The following is a 23,115-nucleotide window of genomic DNA, read 5'->3' as shown; positions in this document are numbered from 1 at the left end:
CTTCATCAGGGCGTGATCTACAGCTCTCACTGGAGCGGTTCGCAGCCGAGTGCGAAGCGGCCGGGATGAAAATCAGTGCCTCCAAATCCGAGACCATGGTCTTGAACCGGAAAAGGGTAGAGTGCCTTCTCCGGGTTGGGGAGGATGTCCTGCCCCTAGTGGAGGAGTTCAAGTATCTTGGGGTCTTGTTCACGAATGAGGGGAAGATGGAGCGGGAGATGGACAGGCGGATTGGTGCAGCGTCTGCTGTGAAGCGGGCGCTGTACCGATCCGTTGTGGTGAAGAGAGAGCTGAGCCAAAAGGCGAAGCTCTCGATTTACCGGTCGATCTACGTTCCTACCCTCATCTATGGTCACGAGCTTTGGGTCGTGACCGAAAGAACGAGATCCCGGATACAAGCGGCTGAAATGAGTTTTCTCCGTAGTGTGTCTGGGCTCTCCCTTAGAGATAGGGTGAGGAGCTCAGTCATCCGGGGAGGACTCAGAGTAGAGCCGCTGCTCCTCCACGTCGAGAGGAGCCAGTTGAGGTGGCTCGGGCATCTGGTCAGGATGCCTCCTGGACGCCTCCCTGGTGAGGTGTTCCGGGCACGTCCCACCGGGAGGAGACCCAGGGGAAGACCCAGGACACGCTGGAGGGACTATGTCTCTCTGCTGGCCTGGGAACGCCTTGGGATTCCTCCTGAGGAGCTGGCCCAAGTGGCTGGGGAGAGGGACGTCTGGGCCTCCCTACTGAAGCTGCTACCCCCGCGACCCGACCCCGGATAAGCGGAAGATGGATGGATGGATGGATGGATGGATGGATATTCAACCTATTGTTTGATAAAATCTCTGTCTGCATATTTTGTAAAAAAAGGAATACACTGGAATATATCTTTTTAAAAAGCAAAGTCCACATGCAAACAAAACATTTGAATATCTTACTATCAACTACATATATTGATTGAGTAGAAAACTTTCTATCAGTACTTTGTTCAAACAGAGCGATAAATATTATGTCTATATCATGATCATCTGGGTTGGTTGCTGTTATTTATAGTTCGTCTTGTTCCAATGCATGCAGTGTTTATTTAAAACTGTGGACTAGTTAAAACACCCCATTGCTCAACTGATTCCTTCTTTTTAAAGATAAAATAATTTACCTTGTTCATCGCTGAAAGCTCCTCAGAAATGAATTCGTCCACCATCTTCAGCTCCAACTCCTTTTCCTTAGACATAAAATAATTGACCTTAGTTGTTGTTCAAAATCCTAGATATTTTCACAAGTGTACAAACATACTATTTTTTCCGAACGCCCTCCCCAAAAGCGTACATAAAAAGGCTGATTTTGGCAAGCCCCAATTTAGTATAGTAAAGATATTCAACCTGTTGTTTGATAAAATCTCTGTCTGCATGTTTTGTAAAACAGGAATACACTGGAATATATATTTTTAGAAAGCAAAGTCCACATGCAAACAAAACATTTGAATATCTTACTATCAACTACATATATTGATTGGGTAGAAAACTTTATATCAGTACTTTGTTCAAACAGAGCGATAAATATTATGTCTATCATCATCATCTGGGTTGGTTCCTATTCCAATCTGTTTGTCTTGTTCCAACGCATGCAGTGTTTATTTAAAACTGTGGACTAGTTAAAACACCCTATTGCTCAACTGAATCCTTCTTCTTAAAGATAAAATAATTTACCTTGTTCATCGCTGAAAGCTCCTCAGAAATGAATTCGTCCACCATCTTCAGCTCCAACTCCCTTTCCTTAGACAGAAAATAATTTACCTTCATCATTTCACAAATCTCAGCAGATGTAAATCAATCCACCATCTAAAGATCTGATTTCTTTTCTTTAAAGATAAAATAATTCACCTTGTTCATCGCTGAAAGCTCTTCATAAATGAATTCGTCCACCAGCTTCAGATCTGATTCCTGGTCCTCGGGAATAAAATCCCTCTCCTCGTTGATCTCTGCTTCTGCCTCCTCGAGTTCTGGTTCCTCTGGGATCACCGGTAACATCTCAAACCACAAATGGTGGTACCTACGGAGGGACCCCCGAGATCTCTGAGTGGGTTTTTCCTCCACAGTCTGGGAATCACCCCGATCAAAACCGAAGGGCTGAAGCTCTTCTGTCTGCTGCCTATTGAGGGCATCTAGCTGGTCTTCAACAACATTTTGCTTCCTCTGCTGATGTTGTATACGCCTCTCAGCTAACAGTTCCTCTATTAATATCTCTGCATGTGGAAGCATTATATCCAGTCTGTCCATCTCAGAGACATAACAAGCTAATTGATCATCCATGGGGCCGAGGACATAGCTCACTTTTTCTTTGACAAGTTTGACTAATTGCTTATTGAAGATGTCAAAGCTCTTGGGTTGAGTCGTTGGACGCATGTTAAGGTAGTCCAGAAATGATGTCAGTACTGACTTGCCCACAACGGTTTCCACATCCCCAGATGTGAAGCGTGCTTTGTAGATGAAGGCGGTACATAGATTGGCAACATCCAACACCAGCTCCTTTAGCTTAGATAAGGTGTCATCATCGGGTTCTCCTACGGCCAAATCCACGGTCTGCTCCATTGAGATGGACGAAAAGAAATCTTCCATCAATGATATCATAAAGTCTGCTGGGACTTCTGGAGCCCCTGAACTGGTGGAGTCGTTCATGGCTTCTTCGTTTGCACGGGTTCGTAAAGCAAACGCTGGGATTGTCAATCCCAGCGTTTGCTCTGGGATTGACAATCAATCAATCAATTGCAAAACTAAATCAATTGTAAAACTAAATCAATCGTAAAACTAAATTATTCGTAAAAATCGTAAAAATTGTAAAAAATGTAAAATCGTAAAAATCGTAAATCACAAACTATCTCAAGCTATCGATAACTAACTCGTTTTCTCTCACCAAAAACACGTCTGTCTCTCACAAAGAAAGTGCCAGAAGGAGAGAATAATTCCGTTACACGGTCTTCTAAGGCAGAGAAGCTCCTGTGATGTCATCACCATCACAGGAGCTGCTGTGATGCAGAAGTTCCACTTAGGAATGCACATCAGCTTAGCAACCGTTGCTAGGTACGTCCCCAGCCTTCCAGTGTGCACCACAGGAAAATACTGTCTTAATTTAAAGGAGGGAAAGTTAAAGTGTTTCAGTGTTTTAGTGACAGGTGCGCCCCCTGCAGCTCAGAGGGTGAGAAGGACCCCTCCCCTCAACAAAGTCTTCATGTTTTATAAAAGATTTAACTGCTTGATTGAGAAACAGCCGGTCACACAGCTGGGTGGAAGTTAGCTATAAACAAGGTCTATTTGAAACAAAAAATTTAACTGTTTTGGTTAATCAGAATTTTGATATTTAAGAGAACAGCTGGTTGAGTTGGACATCAATCCTTGTTGAACATAAAGTGCAACCAGCAAAGAAGTCAAAGTATTAAACAGTCTGACCAGTACTTAATACTATGGTGAGATTCCTGGAAGTTTCTGGTAAAAAAGTATAATTATATAAACTCTAAAACAAATAATAAAACATGATCATCTCACTGCTGCAGCAATCTACCCTTCCACGTGAGGCAAACCCAGTTTAAACAAGTTACTGACAGCTAAAGGAAGCGTCTGATCCATTAATTGTTACGTAGCCAAAAGTTGTAGACCTCTGGATAAGGAAATAGCGTTTTCTAAAATGGTGATTATATTTAAAATGTGATTAATTGTGCAGCCCTACTGGCTATGATACAAAAGATTGGGAACCCTCTCTGAGAGCTTCCAGCTGGATTTGCATCATGATGAGAAAATGATCTTGTCCTTAGATCCATAGAAATAAGTTAGGGCCATAAAGTTTGATCAATTTAAACTTAGTTCAGTAAAAGTCAAATAATTTATTCCTGAAGTGGCTCAACAAATTAAAATGTCCTTCAGATCAACACATTAATTCACATTCCTGCAGCAGGTCCATTTCTACTTGTAGACAGAAAAAGTGTTGCAAATACTGACGCCAGTAGAGCATAGTAGTACTAGTTAGTGTAAAAGTCAGCCTGCCTGTTTTATATTCAACATACAGCTCTGGGTCGTTTAAATAATCACAGGTAATCACAATTGTAACATTAATTTTGTTAGGCAGTACTCTGGCTCCTATTGCAGCTGAGTTTGTTCTGAAATTAGCAGAAAATGAAAATATGGGGTTTTAGCTGGCTCTTAGACTGCAGCTGTAGAAATAAACAAGTGTTTGGTTGTTAAAGAGTTGTTGTTCCGAGGGACAGAGGATGATAACCTAACTAATCTGTGACCAAGAGGAAAGCCGCTGCAGAGATCAGCTGATCAGAGAGCTCACAGGAACTATTAATGTCCCCCAGCATGTTGTTTCTGCTGTGTGATAAAATCCATCACTAATCATCCAGTCACAGAGAGATATTTGAATCGGATCTCATGAAAAGGGAAATGTAGGAAACACTATCTAATAAAAACCTGCACTATGAGCCATTTTAACTTCAAATCAATCATTTTTTTTTTAGTTTTCTTGACTATTTCATTTATTAAGTCCACCTCACCAAACCTGCCACTATGGACCTTAAAACATAAAACTGGTTTGCGTGCCCGCAGCACCAGTATTCTGCACAGATGCTGCCGCTGATTGTCTGCAAAGTGTCTCCTCTCTGCAGCCGCGCTTTTATCAGGAAGTTCTTTTCCTCCTTCAGTCAGAGAGCGGCTGTGATTGGTGGAGAAGAAACAGGTTTTCATCCTGATGCTGCAGTCAGAGCAGAGCAGAGCTGCTCCTCCAACTCAACAAACACATTCCTGTCATCATTCATGAAATCAGAGCAAATAAAGAACGGATAACACAACAAAATAGCTGCAGAACACCTCTTTATTCATCCATGAACTGTTTCCTTCAATCATCTCCAGGTGAGAATTAGTGGAGTGAAACAAAACTCATCAGTACTGCATGCACATCAATATATATATATATATATATATATATATATATATATATATATATATATATATATATATATATATATATATATATATATATATATATATATACTATTATTTTTTATCTAGTTTCTTTTTTTACCTTTGTTTTTGGTGATTATAAAAAAAATTAGTTTCCACATTATGTCAAAAGTTAATAGATGACCCCTTGATTTATGAGCCCCCCACCCGCTTCCAGAACCCCCCCCCCCTTCCGGCAGTCCCGCCCACTTCTGGACCCCCTTTCCGGCAGATGTCCAGTGGAAGTGACACCACCCACACACACACACACATTCCCGCCACCCAGGCTACTCAACACACAAATGTTACTTTTAATTATTTATTTAATTATTCTTTTATGATTAAAATGTGTTTTTTCGTGGGGTTACTTATAACCAAACGTGTAATTTCAGTTGTATAAACCGTCAGATTTATACTCTGCGTAAAGTTTGCAGGATAGGAAACTTTACTCTTTAGAATCAAAACTTGTCTCTTGACACTGAAGGGCTGTGGTTGATGGCAATAAACAGATTATACACATAAATGTGTGGCTCATACAGAACAACGGAAAAGAAAAAGGGGGAAATCTGCAAATAAAAAAACAAATACCATCTCCGTGCAAGTTCCCCTCTAAGCAATGGGCACTTAAAAGCATTTACTGACCCGCTCAGTAATTCTGCTGAGAACTAAATCCGTCTTCATACAGTCTTAGTCAATGTGAGCTTCAGGAGATCAGGTGGAGAGGAGTTTGTCAAACACTAACCCTAAGCGCTAGTTCGAGGCACCGACCCGCCCCGTCTCAATCAACATACTGTGCCCGGGAAATAAAGTATGATCAAAGCTTATTCAATCAGAGATGTTTAGAGACGGCATGGCCGTTTTAAACCCAGCATGACACTTCCTTCCGTTTCCTAGATTCAAAAGGCTGGCTTCCACCTAGTTCCAGGTAGGTGTTTGAACAAACACCGGCTTGGCCAATGAGACGAGCCGCAGCATGACGCGCCTTTTTCAATCAACATAGTCGATCATAGCTTATTCAATCAGGCGAGTTTTAGGGCCTTTACGACATGCTAGCAAATATGTTTTTTCTCCGGGTGCTTACAGTAAAATTTAATTTAATCCCTGTTTTTCTGTCAGGTTTCCTTGAAAATTAAGAAGCTGTTTGCTCATTTCATTTGTCAGAACACCCGAGAAACTATGGAGGAGAAAGCCTTCCATATCTAAAAATAAATACAGAAATAAATAAATGCTCAATATATAAATAAGCATACAATTAATTGCCACCAAATTAATAAATGTAGGTAGAAATTAAATTATACAGTGAGACATAAATGTATATATCTCTTTTAATTAGCTTATTATTTTATTGGCCTTTGTAATAATTACTTTATTTATTGTGCGTTATAATCTTCAACTTTATTTATTAATTACTTATTTTTTTTATTTATTTTTGTGCATGTTATATTTTTGTCTGTTTTATTCTTCCTTTGTATTTTTTTACCCTATATATTTCTGTGATGCTATTTATTTCTGCCTGTCGTTTTTACATTTCTGCCTGTCCTTTTTACATTTCTGTATGCATTTCTGCCTCTTTATGCAAATGAGGAGGGGCTGTGTCTTAAGGGCTCAACTTCTTCCCATTGGTTGGTTAGCATTTTACTGCGTCGGTCAAATCTACATGGCTTTTCCCCGCACTAAAGAATTGTTAAGTAATATCAAACTCAGCAGGCAGACGTTCAGTGTCCGACCTCTTAAGGGAAGCTGCTAATAGACTGGAAGAATTAGAACGCTGTACATTTGGGATCTGAATGTTTTTCTGTGGTTTCAGATTCGGCTTTTCCGGATCAATAACTCATCGGCGGATGATTTATTCTACAAAACAGACACTCTCTGCAACCACAGCAAGGGAGACAGTGAGCTACAACCGTAGTTTCCTCAAAACGAGTCTCCCATCGCGCTGGGTGAATTACATTGGGCCCTATGCAGAGCTCCCATCGCGCTGTGCTCAGACAGATGGAAGACGCCAGAGTGTTAACCCAGTCGTGTTTGGACTTACTCACCTATCTTGGCGTCATGCTCAATGAACCAGTTCATCAGAATTCCTGCCGCTCAGGTTTTGCTCTGACATCTCCCCTCATACTCCCTTGGTGGTACCAAGCCGGGCGTGAGGACCCCCTTCCTGGATTTACCTGTTTCACCCACAACACTCCGGTTCTTCCATCTGCTCCTCCCGTGACCCGTCAGCCGTTTTCTGTGGTGCTCTCCGGATCCCTCACCAGCATTACATCTGTCAGCCCTCCAGTAACTCAGCCACCTGTTCCCATCAACGAGTTCCGGTCACAGAGTCCCCTCGTCACTTACTCTCCCCAGATAGGTCTCCCCGACTAAACGGTAAGCGGCGCAGCTTCTGGTATTTTCCCCTGGTTCGATCCTCAGTAACATTATTCCCCTTTCTTCCCACAGTCGATCCAGCTCTGACGTTCAGACCTCGCCTGTCTCACACACTGTGTGCTTTCCCGTTATTTTGAGCCTTTAATAAACATCTTAAAATTGTTTCTGCCTCCGTCTGTATCTGCATGTGGGCCAAACACTTAAAAACCATGACAACTCTGTGCTATCATCAGGCCAGCTGACAGCTTTGCTAGGGCCCGGGACAACGCAGTCTTTTTGGCTTCCGGTTAAACAGCAAGCACAACACAGCACACTGAAACAGATTTCACTTGAACATTCAGATGTCAGAAAATCTTCCAAAACCTCTTAAGATCAAATATGAGTTCAAGGTAAATAAACATGGGTAACACCATGCTCTGGAACAGTAGGTGGTGATAATTTGAGAAAAACATTACAAAAACAGTTGTTAAAGGAGTGAGGACAGCGTGAAAAGGGGCTGTACATTTTCTGCAGTTTAAAAGGTGAGTTGTGTTCTTTCTGATTGGTTACATATTACATTAAACAGTCTGTGTGCTCGTTTGTCCTAGGGGAACACCACAAACACTAGTATATCAGGACTTTCCAACATGTGAAATATCCCCGATTTGAGGTCAGATCGGTCCCGACTTCCGCCCGGGCAGACAAGATCACTCTTAACACACCACACATAACAGGAATGTCTCTTAAGATTGTTAAGTGCTATCCCAAGAAGTGCATTTCAGAAGGGAAAGATCGAAGGCAAAAATCAGGCTAATTATCCTGCTGTGTGAACCAGGCTTAAAGGTAGAGTCTGCAATTTTTCCAGAAGTTTCCCCAGGTCCCGTTTTGAATAACTGCACATGTGCAAGACCATCTTACCTGCTCTTCTGCTCAGGGGGATTGTGTGAAAAAAAATCTCCCAAATCCATTCTGGTCTTATGCTCCATCTGAATACCCTTAATAGCTTCTAGCCCCTGTTTTTAGCACCTGTTCTTTGACCTTTCACAGGGTCAAGAACTCTATCATGGGGAGGAAAGGAGTTTTTGACTGCTGTGCCAAATTTGGACAGCCTTTCACACAAGGCGTTACGTGTTAAATGCATGTAGATTTCTTTTGAAAATGAACTATGTGCGCAAATTCTTCCCTCTTGAAATTTTTATTGATTTCTGTGAGGGGGCAGTGTGTGAGGATTCTGTGTACCGTGCTCCACTAACTCTCTTCCACATGTGGCTGTTGTTGACAGGTGGGCATGGCCCGCACCTGCGGCTCGTTACGGCTACTTTACTCGAGCTTAAATGGAGTCAGCTGGAGGACGCCAGAGTGTTAGCCCGTTGTGGTATTCCTAGGCCATTGTCCTGTTGACAGATCTCTTTTCCTGGGGGAGTGCTGGCCTAGTGGTTAGAGCAGCGCGCTTGCACTCAGAGAAGGATGCAAGTACCCGGTTTGATCCCCAGTGCCTGCACTCTGGGTCCCTGAGCAAGACCCTTAACCCCCGAACGCTTCCCGGGTGCAGCACAGTGGCAGCCCACTGCTCCACTAGGGGATGGGTTAAAAGCAGATACCACATTTTGTTACTTGTGACAGTGCAATGACAATAAAAAATGTATTCTATTCTTCCTGTGAGTTTTGATGTTCCTGATTCCAAGCTCTAACTCTGTCTGCTGTCTTCTTCAGTTTGTCGTGCTCTGAATTTACTCACCTGTGTTGTCTCCGTGCGCCGAAGACCAGTTCCTGAATCCCTGCTACTCTGGCGTTCCCCTCAAACCCACTTGGTGGTACCAAGCCAGACAAGAGACCCCCCCCCCTTCCTGGATTCACTCTGGTTCCTTCAGCTGCTCCTCGGGCTCCCCGCCTGCATTCCATCTGCCACTTAGCCATCTCCCACCATCAGAAAGCATAAGATCACAGAACTCCTTCATCTCACCCTCCCCGGATAGGGTCTCCATACCTAGTGATAAGCAGAGCAGCATCTGTGCAGATTTCCCTGGTTAGACTCGTATTTAATTGTCTTTCTTCCCGCAGGACTCCTTGCTCTGACATTATGAACCTGGCCTGCTGCTCACGTTTTATGCATTAGATCCATGTATAGCCTCAAACATCTATCTTATTCTCCGACTGTCTGCATGTGGGCAACACACCTTAAAACCATGACAGCGCTTATGTCATGTCACCCGAAGGATTGTGGGATCCCTTAAGGCTTCTTAGCTCCGGTACCTCTTATGTTGACCCTGTGAAAGGATCTAGGAACAGGCTGCTGTTCCTTGCTGCCATTTGGATTGAACTGCAGGGCTTGTTAGTTTTTACAGCTTTCACAGAGATCTAACTTTTTAACCTCGCTTTTCTGAATAGATTGTCAGGATAGGAGAACCATTTCTTAAGATTACCTACAGCTTCAACTCTATCCTGCGACCAGATCTCTGCCGGTTTCCTCTGGCTCTCTAATAAACCCACTTCCTTCCCCCCCCCCCCCTCTGTGTCTACATACAGAGTATTTATGGAAAAGCAAAACCTGACGGAAATAGTATAAAACTAAGGATAAGAGATTTCCAAAAATGATATAGCATCTTGTGCTCAAAGGCCAGGGGAAGTGTTTGAGACATTTAGATTATTCTATGCTCCAACATGTAGAGCTAGGGTATTCCATACTAGAGTTGGTGCACTACATTCCTTTGGGCAGCAACAGCAAATGCTTGAGCACCTCGATTCATTGTACATTGCAGAAATTTTTTATTTGTTGACCAAAGTGTGGCTGTTTAAGACCAGATTGTCCAGTAATTGTGTGGCAGGTGGAGTGAGAGATTTACATGGTATCCCTATGCACAGGTGCCACATTGCTAAGCCGGGAGTAGCAGGGAAATGAAGTGTCACAAAACGAGATGAATTAAAAGAACCTTTATTTAAGAGTACAAGCCTAGGATGACACGTGGTGGGAGGCGTCGCTTGACACGTTGTGGGAGGCGTCGCTTGACACGTTGTGGGAGGCGTCGCTTGACACGTTGTGGGAGGCGTCGCTTGACACGTTGTGGGAGGCGTCGCTTGACACGTTGTGGGAGGCAATTTTTTCCATGAACATAGTAATTTTATTGATTTTTTTATGTTTTCCTGACCATGTTTTTCTCAGCAATTCTAATTTAAGAACATTGTGGCTTTATAGACAATTCTCATCCAATAACAAGCCAAAGAAATGGAAATAAAATGAAAAAAAAAATTCATTTGACCAGTAAGAGCTTCTATCTTATTTCATCTAAATTGTGATTTTCTTTTTTTCCTTGGGGAAAACTCTTCTCCTGCGATTTTGTTCATTCTCTCCATAATAGCATTTTCACAGTATTAACATTTCAACTAAGGAAAGTTTTACTGAGTCTTAATCTTCTGAACCTTATTTTCCATATTAAGAAATATACTGATTAGAGAATATTGCAACCTCGTCAGCAAGAGGTTAGGAGGCATCATTTTAATTTTATTTTTTCTCAGTATTTTCTTTTCTTGAATATTAAATGCATCTAGCAAAGTAATGCAAATTGTAGATTTGGGCATATAAGCTTTTGCTTCTGAACTTTTTTAGTTCACTTTTTTATTGTTTTTGTGTATCTGTTATGGAAATATGTATTTTGTGACTGTAAAAATAAACTCAAAAAAACAAACAAAGATGAATGTAATATTCCAATGTCTTTGTCTTTTGATTGTGGCCCCATCTTGCTAGTTAATGCTGTTCAAATTAATTTGACATGGAATCACAAATAAGTCAGTTAGAAAAATCTATCCAACATCTATCTTTCCATCCATTGTCTCTTATTTCCCAAGGTTAGTTTGACAGATTAGAAAACCCCTATGATGGACATACAGACATCCCTCTCTCTAGGAACTATACCAAGCTCTTCTGTGGAATCCCAAGGGGGTTTCATGTTAACAGGGATATTTAGAATCCTGCAGCTTCCCTGAGGTCACTTTCCAGAGGGATGTACCTGAAGCTTAGGATCAGAGACTACAGTCATTTAAATTATTTCTGTTGAGAGGACCAGTTTCTCTGCTCTCACATTCTTCCTATGAACAGCCTGCCTTTAAAACTGATCCTGGCCACCGTCCCCTGCAAAGCAATGCGCTTCATGGCAGTCATGTTTAATGAATTTATATTTGCAGCAGTCAACATTAGAGAGGAAGAGTCAGTTAACTCCCTGTGAGCTATAGACCTCTGCCCGTATTCAAAAAGACTCCTAAATATATTTCTTAGAATTTTACCTCGGTAAGTTAAAAGTTATTCACAAAGCAACCTAAGCCTTAAGAGAGCTCCTAAAGTGAAAATAATGTTTAGAGTAGTGAGGAGTGTCTGTATTCATAAAGATTCCCAAGACTAAAAGTAGCTTTTAGTGATATAATTTTAGGCAAAATCTTAGAATTTCCCGAATTCCTAGAATTTTACTTTGGTAAAATAAAAGTTATTCACAAAGCATCTCAGGCCTTATGAGAGCTCCTAAATTGAAACAAATTTAGTGAGGAGGACTTTTAACGAGTCTGACAAAGTGGGTGAGAACACTATTTGCCTCAGTTTATATAATTTTAGGTAAAATTCTTGTTTTAATTTAGCCATATTTTATTTAGTTTATAGTCTGCAAACGTATCCTATCCCAGGTTTGTGTATGTTTTGCATTTCTACAGATTATTTACTACAACATCTTAGTTTAAATCAATTCACAGTTCCAGTTTGTATTTATTGTTTGATCATTTAACTTGTGCATTTTATTTTGGTGAACTTACCTTAGTGTTACCTCACTTCCTGTAATTATAGCTTCCTGTTAGAGCTGAGGTCACAGGAAGGGACCAGATGAAGAGGGGGTAAAAAACAACTATTTAAATTTGATGCAGTCAAATTTAGGCATTGGGTAAAATCTTTCAGCGTGGATTTAATTTTACATTGTTATAGCCATACTCTTAAAGACATAAAGATGTTGCTAAAGTGCATTGAAATAAACAATAGTGAGTTTAAGCAGGAACTGTTTTAGGGGTACATGTTTATGGAAGAGTACATTGGAGGCTATTTTATATGTTTAACTTAAAATGTTTTCTAAAATGAGTTTAACGTTTCTGGCAAAGAGTCTTGTGTAATTTCTAAAAGAGCCCAAACGAAGTGTCAGATTTGTTTGTTTGTCACATGGATTAAAAATTATACACGTCATATTATCCATGAAAAGCATTTTCTAATTATTTATCCTGGTCTCATGTCAATACATTACAAAACTGCATTTTAACGGGCCTGCAGACTTATATGAGCCATTCATCTTCACCCCAGCATTACAAGAATCTTCGTTGACCGGTTCCATACAAACAGGTTATGAAGCCATTTTATTCAGATATTTTTAATTTTAATTTCACATTTATTGAAATTAGGCTTTATTGATTCGTAGAAGGGATGCACAAAACAACATACATACAAAACATTACAGAAGAAAATTTTCAGGATAAATTACAGGACAAGGAGTACATGTTTAATATCTCTCAACACGACAGTGATGAAAACTAGGTGCAGATCTCATAAAAATAAAGTGTTTCTTTGCATTAACATCCATCCATCGTATGTACCTGGGAGAGGTGAATTAAAACCTAGAGAAGTGGCCAGTCCATCACAGAGCCACACAGACACAGAACAAACAACCATCTACAGGGAGGAAACTGGAGTACCCAGAGAGAACCCACACTTTTACTGGGAGAACGTGGTACCAGGGTTTGGACCCAGGACCATCTTGCTGCAGAGCAGCTGTGCTACCACCATGCAGCCCATCTGCATTAGTGCCATTTAAGTTTAAAAACATACAAAAGTGCTTCTGAAACCCTTTAATTATTTGATGCTGCAGGATTTTTTTCTAAGAGATGAATTATAGTTATGCTGTTTATGTTTTTAATTTATTATCAGGTCAAACGTGTAGAACAAAATGAACATCGATTTTTTTGAAATGGGCTAAAAATGTAAACAATAATCCTCTTGCAAAAAAGAATAGAAATAGTCAATTAGATCAGTAGATTTACGACCAGCTTGAAATGGTTGAAGCTACATTTGTGACTGTAGAGTTTAATTTTAATCTTTCATCATTGTTTTAAAAGTGACACAATATTTACTTTTATTTGATCGTGTTTGTAATTATCTTAAATTAGCCGGTGGTACCAGTGTTTTTCATCCACTCCTTCAAAGCAAACGTTTGCTCTCATTTCTGTTTCTCCGTCTCAGCCTCGGGATAGAAAGGCGTTTCCAGCACAGCTTCCTTCTTCCCCGATGTCGGCAGGCCATCGTCCAGAGAGTCGTGGATCTTCTTCCATGAATCCATCTGGGAGCTCCACAGCGCAGCTCTGGCTCTGATGAACTGCGACACCTCTGACTCGCTGCCTTTGGCCAGACTGATGCTGTCCTTGCAGATGAAGAAGATGTCCATGCCGAGGAAGAGCGCGTTGACCGCGATCAGACCGGCCCTGGCCGTTTGGGAGGCAGCAAGAGATCCTTTGACGGCTGCCTGACCGACATCTGGGACGTCGGAGGCCAACCTGGGAATGCTACGCAGCGCTCCTGATTCCTGAGCCACCACTTTACCAGCACTGGAGACGACCTCTTCACTTTTTAGTAGTTTAGCAGCGGAGGCTAGATCAACAATTGCATCTATGCTTCTCCCAACTGTTCCAACTTTACAAACAATTTTGCCGACCCCCAGAGCTACACCTAGCCCGCTTGTCTCCATTTTGGCAACCGCTTGTTGCATAACCTCTTCCAGGCAATCCTGCAGTTTCATCACGTCCTCCATGAAGCTCTGCAAGACTTTGTTGGCGTTCTTTTGGTGCGTACGGTTAACGCCTATCTCCGTGGCGGTGGTGACGATGCTGTTGACTCCGCTGGTTACTCCCATCCCGATTCCAGTCATGGTGAGGGCTAGAGACGCTCCAGCTGTGACTGGAATCAACGCCAAGCCAACGATGGAGAGCACGCCTCCCACTGCTCCCACTGAGCTGCCCACCACGCTGGAGATCTTCGCTCCTTTGTTCATGCTGTCCAGCTGAACAGCATCCGCCCCCAGCTCCTTCAGGAAGTCCGACATCCTCGGCTGACGCTCGTTAAACTCCTTTATGAAGTCATGATACGAATCCTCCTGAAACAGGAACACCGTTCGAAAGTCTGGGTCCATCCTGAGAGGATGAAATGAAGATAGTAAGAAAGAATGGATTACAGGGAGAACACAGAATAACAGAAACCCTGAAAACATTCAGTGTAAAACTCGTGATTCAAAGCTATCCATGCAAGATTTTATTTAACTTTCTGTCATGTTGAGTAGTCGTCTGGCAATCAGAAGGTTGTGGGTTCGATTCCAGCTTCCCCTTGCCACATGTCGATGTGCCCCTGGGCAAGGCACTTAACCCCAAATTGCCTACCAAGCTGCATCTCAGTGTACAGGGAGTGTTGGCCTAGTGGTTAGAGCAGTATGCTTGCACTCAGAGAAGGACACAAGTACTCGGTTCGATCCCCATTGCCTGCACTCTGGGTCCCTGAGCAAGACCCTTTACCCCAGATTGCTCCCGGGCGCCGCACATGGCAGCCCACTGCTCCCCAAGGGGATGGGATAAATGCAGAGAACAAATTTCGTTGTAATGTATGTTTCAATGTATGTTTCAATGACAATAAAGATGATATTACTGCTATTATTATATGCTATCCTGATTCCTGAGCCACCACTTTACCAGCACTGGAGACGACTTCTTCACTTTTTGTAGTTTAGCAGCGGAGGCTAGATCAACGAATTGCATCTATGCTTCTCCCAACTGTTCCAACTTTACAAACAATTTTGCCGACCCCCAGAGCTACACCTAGCCGGCTTGTCTCCATTTTGGCAACCGCTTGTTGCATAACCTCTTCCAGGCAATCCTGCAGTTTCATCACGTCCTCCATGAAGCTCTGCAAGACTTTGTTGGCGTTCTTTTGGTGCGTACGGTTAACGCCTATCTCCGTGGCGGTGGTGACGATGCTGTTGACCTCCGCTGGTTACTCCCATCCCGATACCAGTCATGGTGAGGGCTAGAGACGCTCCAGCTGTGACTGGAATCAACGCCAAGCCAACGATGGAGAGCACGCCTCCCACTGCTCCCACTGAGCTGCCCACCAAGCTGGAGATCTTCGCTCCTTTGTTCATGCTGTCCAGCTGAACAGCATCCGCCTCCAGCTCCTTCTACTATTATGTACAGTATTAATTAATTATCATAAGCTAATTTACAATGTCTGCCACTAACTGGGCTTTTGATTATATAAAACGAAGCAACATAATGTAAGGTTTACAAACATAGTTAACAAATTAGAACCCTAAAATACAAAAACCATATAATGAAATTTAATTTAAAAAATAGTAGCATCATTCCTGATTGATGTAAAGTGATGGCATTTAGGGTTCATTTTTAATGACAATGGTGGCGAGCTCTCTATACCGACTTCCCGCACAGAAAAAGTTGCTTTCCATGTTTTTAGTGTTTCAAGTCCCACTGGATGCTTCACGAGTTACTGAACCATTAGAACTAAGAGGAACCAAAAAGTGATGGAAAGACTAGGAAGCTTCACCTTATCAACAATTAAAAATAAGTTTGAGATTACACTCGAGCGTCTCATGCACTCAATATTGTAGGGCAGGAGGGGGGCTGTGAGGCACGGCTGGTCAGCTGCTAAGGAGGCCCTTGGTGTGCCCACTGTGCTGCACCGTGATGTGGGTGGGGCTCTCGCCCTTTCTTTGCCTCTTCGGCAGGCTTAGGTTAATGATGTGTGGCACTGGCTGCCCCGCCGCAACAGGAATAAAGTAAATCACAAGTGTTGGATGTCAGGGGAAGATTTGTAGGTAAAACATCTCCCTTGGTAAAGCAAATATGTTTGCCACAACTACAGAAACCAGAGCACTATTCTGCTTCAAGCTGAAGCTGGACATGACAGGTGAATAAAAACAATCAGTTTGAGATATGAAAATGTAGTAAAAGTAGCCCTAAACCTCTCGACTGAGGTGAACTTAGACGTAAACGACACCTCCAGAACACAGACAACCCTCCTGATCTGAGTCCAGCATGGTTCTGGAGAACCCAGGGTTATGTCCTGAAAACTGGAACATGTTCAGGCTCAGAGCTGATCTGAAATCAGTACAGGGAGTTTTTTCCCCCCACTGAGCTGAACACACCTGCAGAAAACCAGAACCCAGCCTGAGGCTCAGCAGCTGAGTCCCTGTTGGACCGGGCCAGAGAGCAGACCTTCACAGATTAATTTCAGCAGAACCTTATTTATTTGAAACTGTTTGATGTGAAAAAAAAAATCTTAATATTTCAGGTGCCAATCCACCTCTGGCCGACCTGCTTGTCCCAGCACGCCCTCCTCCTCCTTGACTTGACATCCTGTTCTTCAAAGAAATCCACACATGGATCTGCAGCTCAGCCTGAATGGATCAACAGCGCCACCTTCTGGCAGCGAGTGGGCAGTGCGTCATTATCATTGACCGTTGACCATCAAAACCAGACCCAGTGTGTATCAGTGCTTGGTGCAGTTGCTCTGGAGCTTTAATGATCATTTTACAGAGGAGACCTCAATAGTCAATAGTCTATCTATCTGCTTCACACTCCCTGATTTGCTTCCACTGCTGACTTTCCTGCTGGTTCCAGTTATTAAGGATAAAGCAGGAAAAGTGGGTAGTTTGGAAAACAACAGGTTAGCGTTGTGTTAAAGGCACTAGAAATAATCTGGAAATTTACAATAAATGATTTGATCCACTGAAAGGAAAAGCAGTTTGGCTTTAAGGTTAAACACGGCGCTGACCTTTATTTAAATGTTTTAAAAGAAACCCTGAAAAAGGAAGACGGAGCTCATCAGTTCATCTGTTTTATTGATGCTTCTAAAGTTGAACTTTAACCTGTTAAAGAGGCCCTCAGAGGCCTTGTTTCTGAATTTTTGCTTAAAATGACACAATGACTTAAATCTTATTACATTTTATTCAACAACTACAACCTCCATTTAAATAATTTTGGTTTTAGAAATAGTCAAATAAGGAGATTCCCTCACAAGTCTAATTATCACAGCAGCTGCTATAGTTTCAGAGAATATGAGGATGGAACATAAAATAGAGGATTTTAGCTCCCTCACCAGTTTTTTCTGCATTATAAAGTATACGAACCTTTTAGAAAATGAATAAAGTTAAAAACTTTCAGAAAGCCTAGATAAATATGTAAACATTACATGTGCAGCTCAGATAAGCTAAACCAAAGTTACAGAGGTTTTAGTAAAAAATATAAAGTACAATTGTATTAACCCTCTGATGCATGACATATGAAAGCCTTTGTCAAGATTTTTTTCTCAAGTATTTCTATTCTTCTTAGGACATGAAAAAAAATTTAAAACTTTTTTTTGCTTTTTCTTTTTTTACGTTATTTCATGAAGTTACAGATATGTCCAATGCAGTGGACTACGTGCGCCTGAGAATTCAACATAAAACATTATGAATTTAATGTAAAAAAAGAACGATCTTGTATTCTGTTGTAAAAATACAAGCAATTGTTTCATTGTGTATATATATATATATATATATATATATATATATATATATATATATATATATATATATATATATATATATATATATACACATTTCACTGCTGGTGTAGAAAACTGACCATAGATCTGTTTTTTGTTGCCTTTCATGGTCTAATGCAGGTGTGTCCACAGTGTGGCCCAGGGGCATTTGCTGTCCCTTTACTGACTTTGTATGGCCCCTGAACTGCATTTTAAGAAAGGTTTATTTCTACACAGTAGAGAGCGTCCTGACCCGTGGATGTAGATGGTGGTACGCCAGCTGCACTGCATCCAACAACAAACAACTGCAGTGGTCATCAAGACTGCTGAGTGGATCCTCGGCTCCACGGTCCCACGCCTAAAGATCTGCTTGAACCATCTCCACTGAAAGGCCACAAAGATCCGGGATGACCTTACCCAGCCAGGAACCTCCGTTCAGCAGCCGTTCATCTGCCAGACTCAGAGTCATGCGAGCTCACACCAACACAACAGACATAGCTTTTCACCCATGGCTGGGAAACTAATACCTACTGCTATCGCACCCAGTCCAATAAATAACCAAACTGTGGCACAATTATTTTTTGTAACTTGCATTAAAACAGACTATATAACAAACAACATGCATCAACTATATCAGGTTGACATTGATACAAACAAAAAGAGTTGCTGCCAAATTAAATTTAGTTGTATCCTGAAAATTATAATAATGTTTCTTCTTCTTCAGTTTCTGCTGGAGTATTGTATAAAAGGTTGAATCCTAAGCAATAAAACCACACATTGCTGTATTTCATTTTGACACCACTGGACACATTGCTGCAAAAATGAGATCTGAATAAATTCAACTTAATCTAGAGTTACCAAGAATTTCATGTTCTAGGCTACCAGAGTAACGTGTCTTGTGAAATTGGAGTCTCTGGCTGCTTCAGAGGCCAAGTTTGAAGTTTGAGTGAAAAATCACTATTAGGAAACGTGTGCAGAAATGGAGTGAGTATGGGGGTCTTGCTCGGCGTAAGAAACTTTTTATATGCAAGCTTGGTACTGTCGGAAAGGGCCGGATCAGACGGTCAAACGAGACCACTTAGGTCCTGATGGTCCAACCCGCAATAAGACTTAAAGACTAAGGTTGATTTGATTAGGCCATAAAGTGTACCTAATGAGCACCAGCAATGCTTTTGAATAGAGAGTCATGAGGAAACCGAAGGCCTCGAAAATCTAATGTGTTTGAGCTCACTGCTTTGCACTGCAGTGACCAACCCAGATGTACTTTACACCATTGAAAAGGGCAGAAGGAAACGGGAGCCAATGTTCAACCCGGTAGCTCCATCATTGGTGCCACAAAGGGTAAAACCTTATGGCTTTGGCCTCCACTGGGACTCCAGAATAAACATGCGCTGCGGGGAATGTGATGCACGTGTAGGGTTGTAATTTTTTACACTTCGTCCTTTAAAAGGTTCTTAAAAGGCCCTCCAAATATAAGGGGAGCTACAGGGGTCAGAAGGTTAGCAAGTTGGTAACCAGAAGCAGCTCTAGGAAGGTCCTAGCTTTTGCACACCTATAGATCTATGGAGAGAAGGAAGTGTGCCGAGTTAGGGCTGGATGAGCCAAGTATTTCATATGCTGTAAAATATGGCTAAAAAGAGATGCTGCAAAATAAAATTTTGTTGTATCCTGTACAATGATAATAAGGTTTGTTCTTCTTCAGCTTCTGTTGGAGTATTGTATTACAGGTTCAATCATAACCAATAAAACTACACATTCCTATATTTTAGTTTGATCTAAATGTGTAGTGTTTGCAGGAGAGCAGTGATGAACACGTTTGTCGATCTGTTAGTGTAAAAAACAACAGATGTTGTTCAAACATGAGGGTTCTGACAGGTTCTGGAAAAGTGGTGGATGTCTGTTGGCATGTACCAATGAAAGAATGTCGGAGTTTGAAGTATTTACAAAAACCTGCCAGCTGAACTGCCTTGGCTTTAAGGACACATTCACAAGCTCACCAAGACAACAATCTGACCTTTTTCAAAAAGCTGTTGTTAAGATGCTTCACCTGGACAATTAGCCTCCAACATAGGCAGGTTCTAACAAGTCATCAACTCAGGACCTTCTATAGCGGGAGTCTGTCCTCCCCTATGGTCTCAATTTCTGGTTCTCAAGCTATAAACTGCTGGAGAGAAATCAGTGGACAAAGATTGTCAATACCTAGAGAGAAGTCATTTGTTCTCCTCTCTCCATTCTTCTGGAGATCACCCATTAACAGTGTGTTCACAAAACCATCTACATTATTAATGACCTTCAGCATCGCTCCCATGGTCGGTTTGTTACCCCTACCCTTTAGAGAAAGATGCAACAGAATTTGAATGCATTATTTTTCTGGTTCTGGCTTGAAATTTGACTATCTTGACTTATTTTTATAAGTCATATTTAATATTATCAGTCTTATGTAATATTTCAGAAAGGCCACCTCATCCATCCATCCATCCATCCACCCATCCATCCATCCATCTTCTCGACCCGCTTATGTCATGTTCCTGACAAAATAAAAATCTCTTGCAGGTAGTAATCACAGAAACCAAAGGAAAGTTTGAAAGGTTTATTAGTAAATCTGCACAGTGAGATGATTCTTCTTGTTTTAGATCAAGAATCCAGGACGGCACTAGGGGAGAGGTTAGTGTGTTACTGTCTGAAACAGAAATGGGTCTAGAATTTGTTGTTAAAGAAGTGGAGTTGGTTTCTTACTGGTGCACAGGTGGTGAACTCATCAGCAGAGACTGAGGTTGGCAACAGATTGATGATTGGTTGAATTAGTTATTGTCTCCTTCTGTCCTTCTCTTCAAGGTTGGATGTTTGGACGATGGAGAGTGCACCAGGAGGTGAGTGACCAATAAGTTACAGATGAGCCTTTGAGTCAGGAGGGTGGCCAGAGGAGTGGTGTGGAGAGTCTTAGGGAGAGTTCTTCAAACAGACTAAAAGAACAACAAACAATTTGTTGGACTCGAATAACCGTTAAATGACAAAGGGAGCATATTTTTGGTAAGGAGAGAGTGCAAAGATAAGTGTAAGAACCCCATAAATCTTAGACACAAAGAGGAAGAGAGCCTGATTACCTCATGTGTGAGGACAACAACCTGGCATCTGCCTCCAGAAACTTGGTCCTATTTCATGGGAGAGGAAAGTAAGTTTCTACCTGAAACTGAAATTGGTGTAAAATGTGTTGTAAAACTTTGTGATTGTCTACTTTTGTCCTTGAAGTTTTTGATTGGTGAAACCAACTTTGGAGGATGTACAGGCAGGAGTGCGGTCAGAGGAGCGGTGTGGAGGTTCTTAAGGAGATTTCTCAGAACAGACGCAGAGAATGGAAGTCAGTACTTTAGAATCAATTATCTGAGCATTGAGAAGGAAAACAGATTTATATTAATGAGATACAGCAAAAGGAAATGTAACAACTCAGGAATCTTAGTTACACTGAAGAAGATATTTTGATTACCTCTTGTAAATGTGAAGACTCCTTTGGGGAAACCCAGTCCTATTTAAGATGAGACATAGGTGGGTTTGTATCCGAAAGGGAAATTGGTTTGTAGAAGGAGGGGAGACAGTGTCGTACTGGTGCAGAGGAAGTGAGGATATCCACTGAGGCTGAGCTTGGTCAGGAGATTGGTGGAGTTAATGATTGTCTCCTTCGGTCCTTCTTTTCCTAGTGGAAGTTGTGGATCGGCAAAATGTTGGAGGGTGAACTGGCAGGTGGTGAGAGAGCAACGAGTTATCGAGGAGCACTTGAGCCAGGAGAGCAGAGAGAGGAGTGGTGTAGAGGTTCTTAAGGAGAGTTCTGAAAAAAGAGACAGGGAATGAATAAAAATACGTTGGAATCCAATGTCTGAGAATCGACAAAGACAAACAGATTTCTCTAAGGAAGGGACAGCAACAAGAAATGTAAAATTTCAAGAAGTCCATGATATACAGAAGAGTAATGTCTGATTACCACTTGTGTGAGCAGAACATCTGAAGTCTCCCTCAGGAAACTCGGTCCTATTTAAGGTGAGACATAGGTGGGTTAGTATCTGAAACTGAAATGGGTTGAGAACAGGTTGTAGAAGGAGGGGAGACAGTGTCGTACTTGTGCAGAGGAAGTGAAGATATACACTGAGGCTGAGGTTGGTCAGGAGATTGGTGGAGTTAATAATTGTCTCCTTCGGTCCTTCTTTTCCTTGTGGACGTTGTGGATTGGCAAAATGTTGGAGGGTGGACTGGCAGGTGGTGAGAGAGTGATGAGTTATCGTGGAGCACTTGAGCCAGGAGAGCAGACAGAGGAGTGGTGTAGAGGTTCTTAAGGAGAGCTCTGAAAAAAGACACAGGTCATGAATAACAATACGTTGGAATCCAATGTCTGAGAAATGACAAAGACAAACAGATTTCTCTAAGGGAGGGACAGCAACAAGAAATGTAAGATTTCAAGAAGTCCATGATACACAGAAGAGCATTGTCTGATTACCACTTGTCTGAGCAGAACATCTGAAGTGTCCCTCAGGAAACTCCGTCCTCTTTAAGGTGAGACATAGGTGGGTTAGTATCTGAAACTGAAATGGGTTGAGAACAGGTTGTAGAAGGAGGAGAGACAGTGTCGTACTTGTGCAGAGGAAGTGAGGATATCCACTGAGGCTGAGGTTGGTCAGGAGATTGGTGGAGTTAATGATTGTCTCCTTTGGTCCTTCGTTTCCTAGTGGAAATTGTGTATCGGCTAAATGTTGGAGGGTGAACTGGCAGGTGGTGAGAGAGTGATGAGTTATCGTGGAGCACTTGAGCCAGGAGAGCAGACAGAGGAGCGGTGTAGAGGTTCTTTAGGAGAGTTCGGAAAAAAGACACAGGGAATGAATAACAATACGTTGGAATCCAATGTCTGACCATCGACAATAAAAACAGATTTCTCTAAGGGAGGGACAGCAACAAGAAATGTAGGAATTCAAGAAATCTATGATACACAGAAGAGTAGTGCCTGATTACCACTTGTGTGAGCAGAACATCTGAAGTCTCCCTCAGGAAACTCGGTCCTATTTAAGGTGAGACATAGGTGGGTTAGTATCTGAAACTGAAATGGGTTGAGAACAGGTTGTAGAAGGAGAGGAGACAGTGTCATACTAGTGCAGAGGAAGTGAGCATATCCACTGAGGCTGAGTTTGGTCAGGAGATTGGTGGAGTTAATGA

General features: G+C 41.9%; 1 protein-coding gene and 1 long non-coding RNA gene across 5 annotated transcripts in view; both read right to left on the bottom strand.

Moving 5' to 3' along the window:
- Window positions 1-13,442: 13,442 nt before the first annotated feature.
- The window catches only part of LOC118566292 (apolipoprotein L3-like), a 30,107-nt gene continuing 20,434 nt past the window's right edge, over window positions 13,443-23,115 (bottom strand). For 3 of the 4 annotated variants that reach the window (XM_036147888.1, XM_036147889.1, XM_036147890.1), the window contains one exon: window positions 13,444-14,522. In XM_036147888.1, the coding sequence (XP_036003781.1) occupies window positions 13,556-14,521 (966 nt within the window). In that variant the 5' untranslated portion in view covers window position 14,522 and the 3' untranslated portion in view covers window positions 13,444-13,555. Of the gene's footprint in view, window positions 14,523-20,655; window positions 20,883-21,023; window positions 21,072-21,154; window positions 21,301-21,403; window positions 21,443-21,520; window positions 21,743-23,115 lie in introns of all 4 variants that reach the window. The other variant, XM_036147885.1, reaches the window with a different exon arrangement.
- Window positions 21,900-22,628, bottom strand: LOC118566294. Its single transcript, XR_004932931.1, has 4 exons — window positions 22,541-22,628; window positions 22,409-22,452; window positions 22,031-22,160; window positions 21,900-21,942 (listed from the first exon to the last, which is right to left on the bottom strand). It is a non-coding gene; the product is annotated as an uncharacterized LOC118566294 (long non-coding RNA).

This window comes from Fundulus heteroclitus, chromosome 16, assembly GCF_011125445.2.
Source record: "Fundulus heteroclitus isolate FHET01 chromosome 16, MU-UCD_Fhet_4.1, whole genome shotgun sequence".
Taxonomy (NCBI): Eukaryota; Metazoa; Chordata; class Actinopteri; order Cyprinodontiformes; family Fundulidae; genus Fundulus; species Fundulus heteroclitus.
This window is presented reverse-complemented; position numbering and strand designations above follow the sequence as displayed.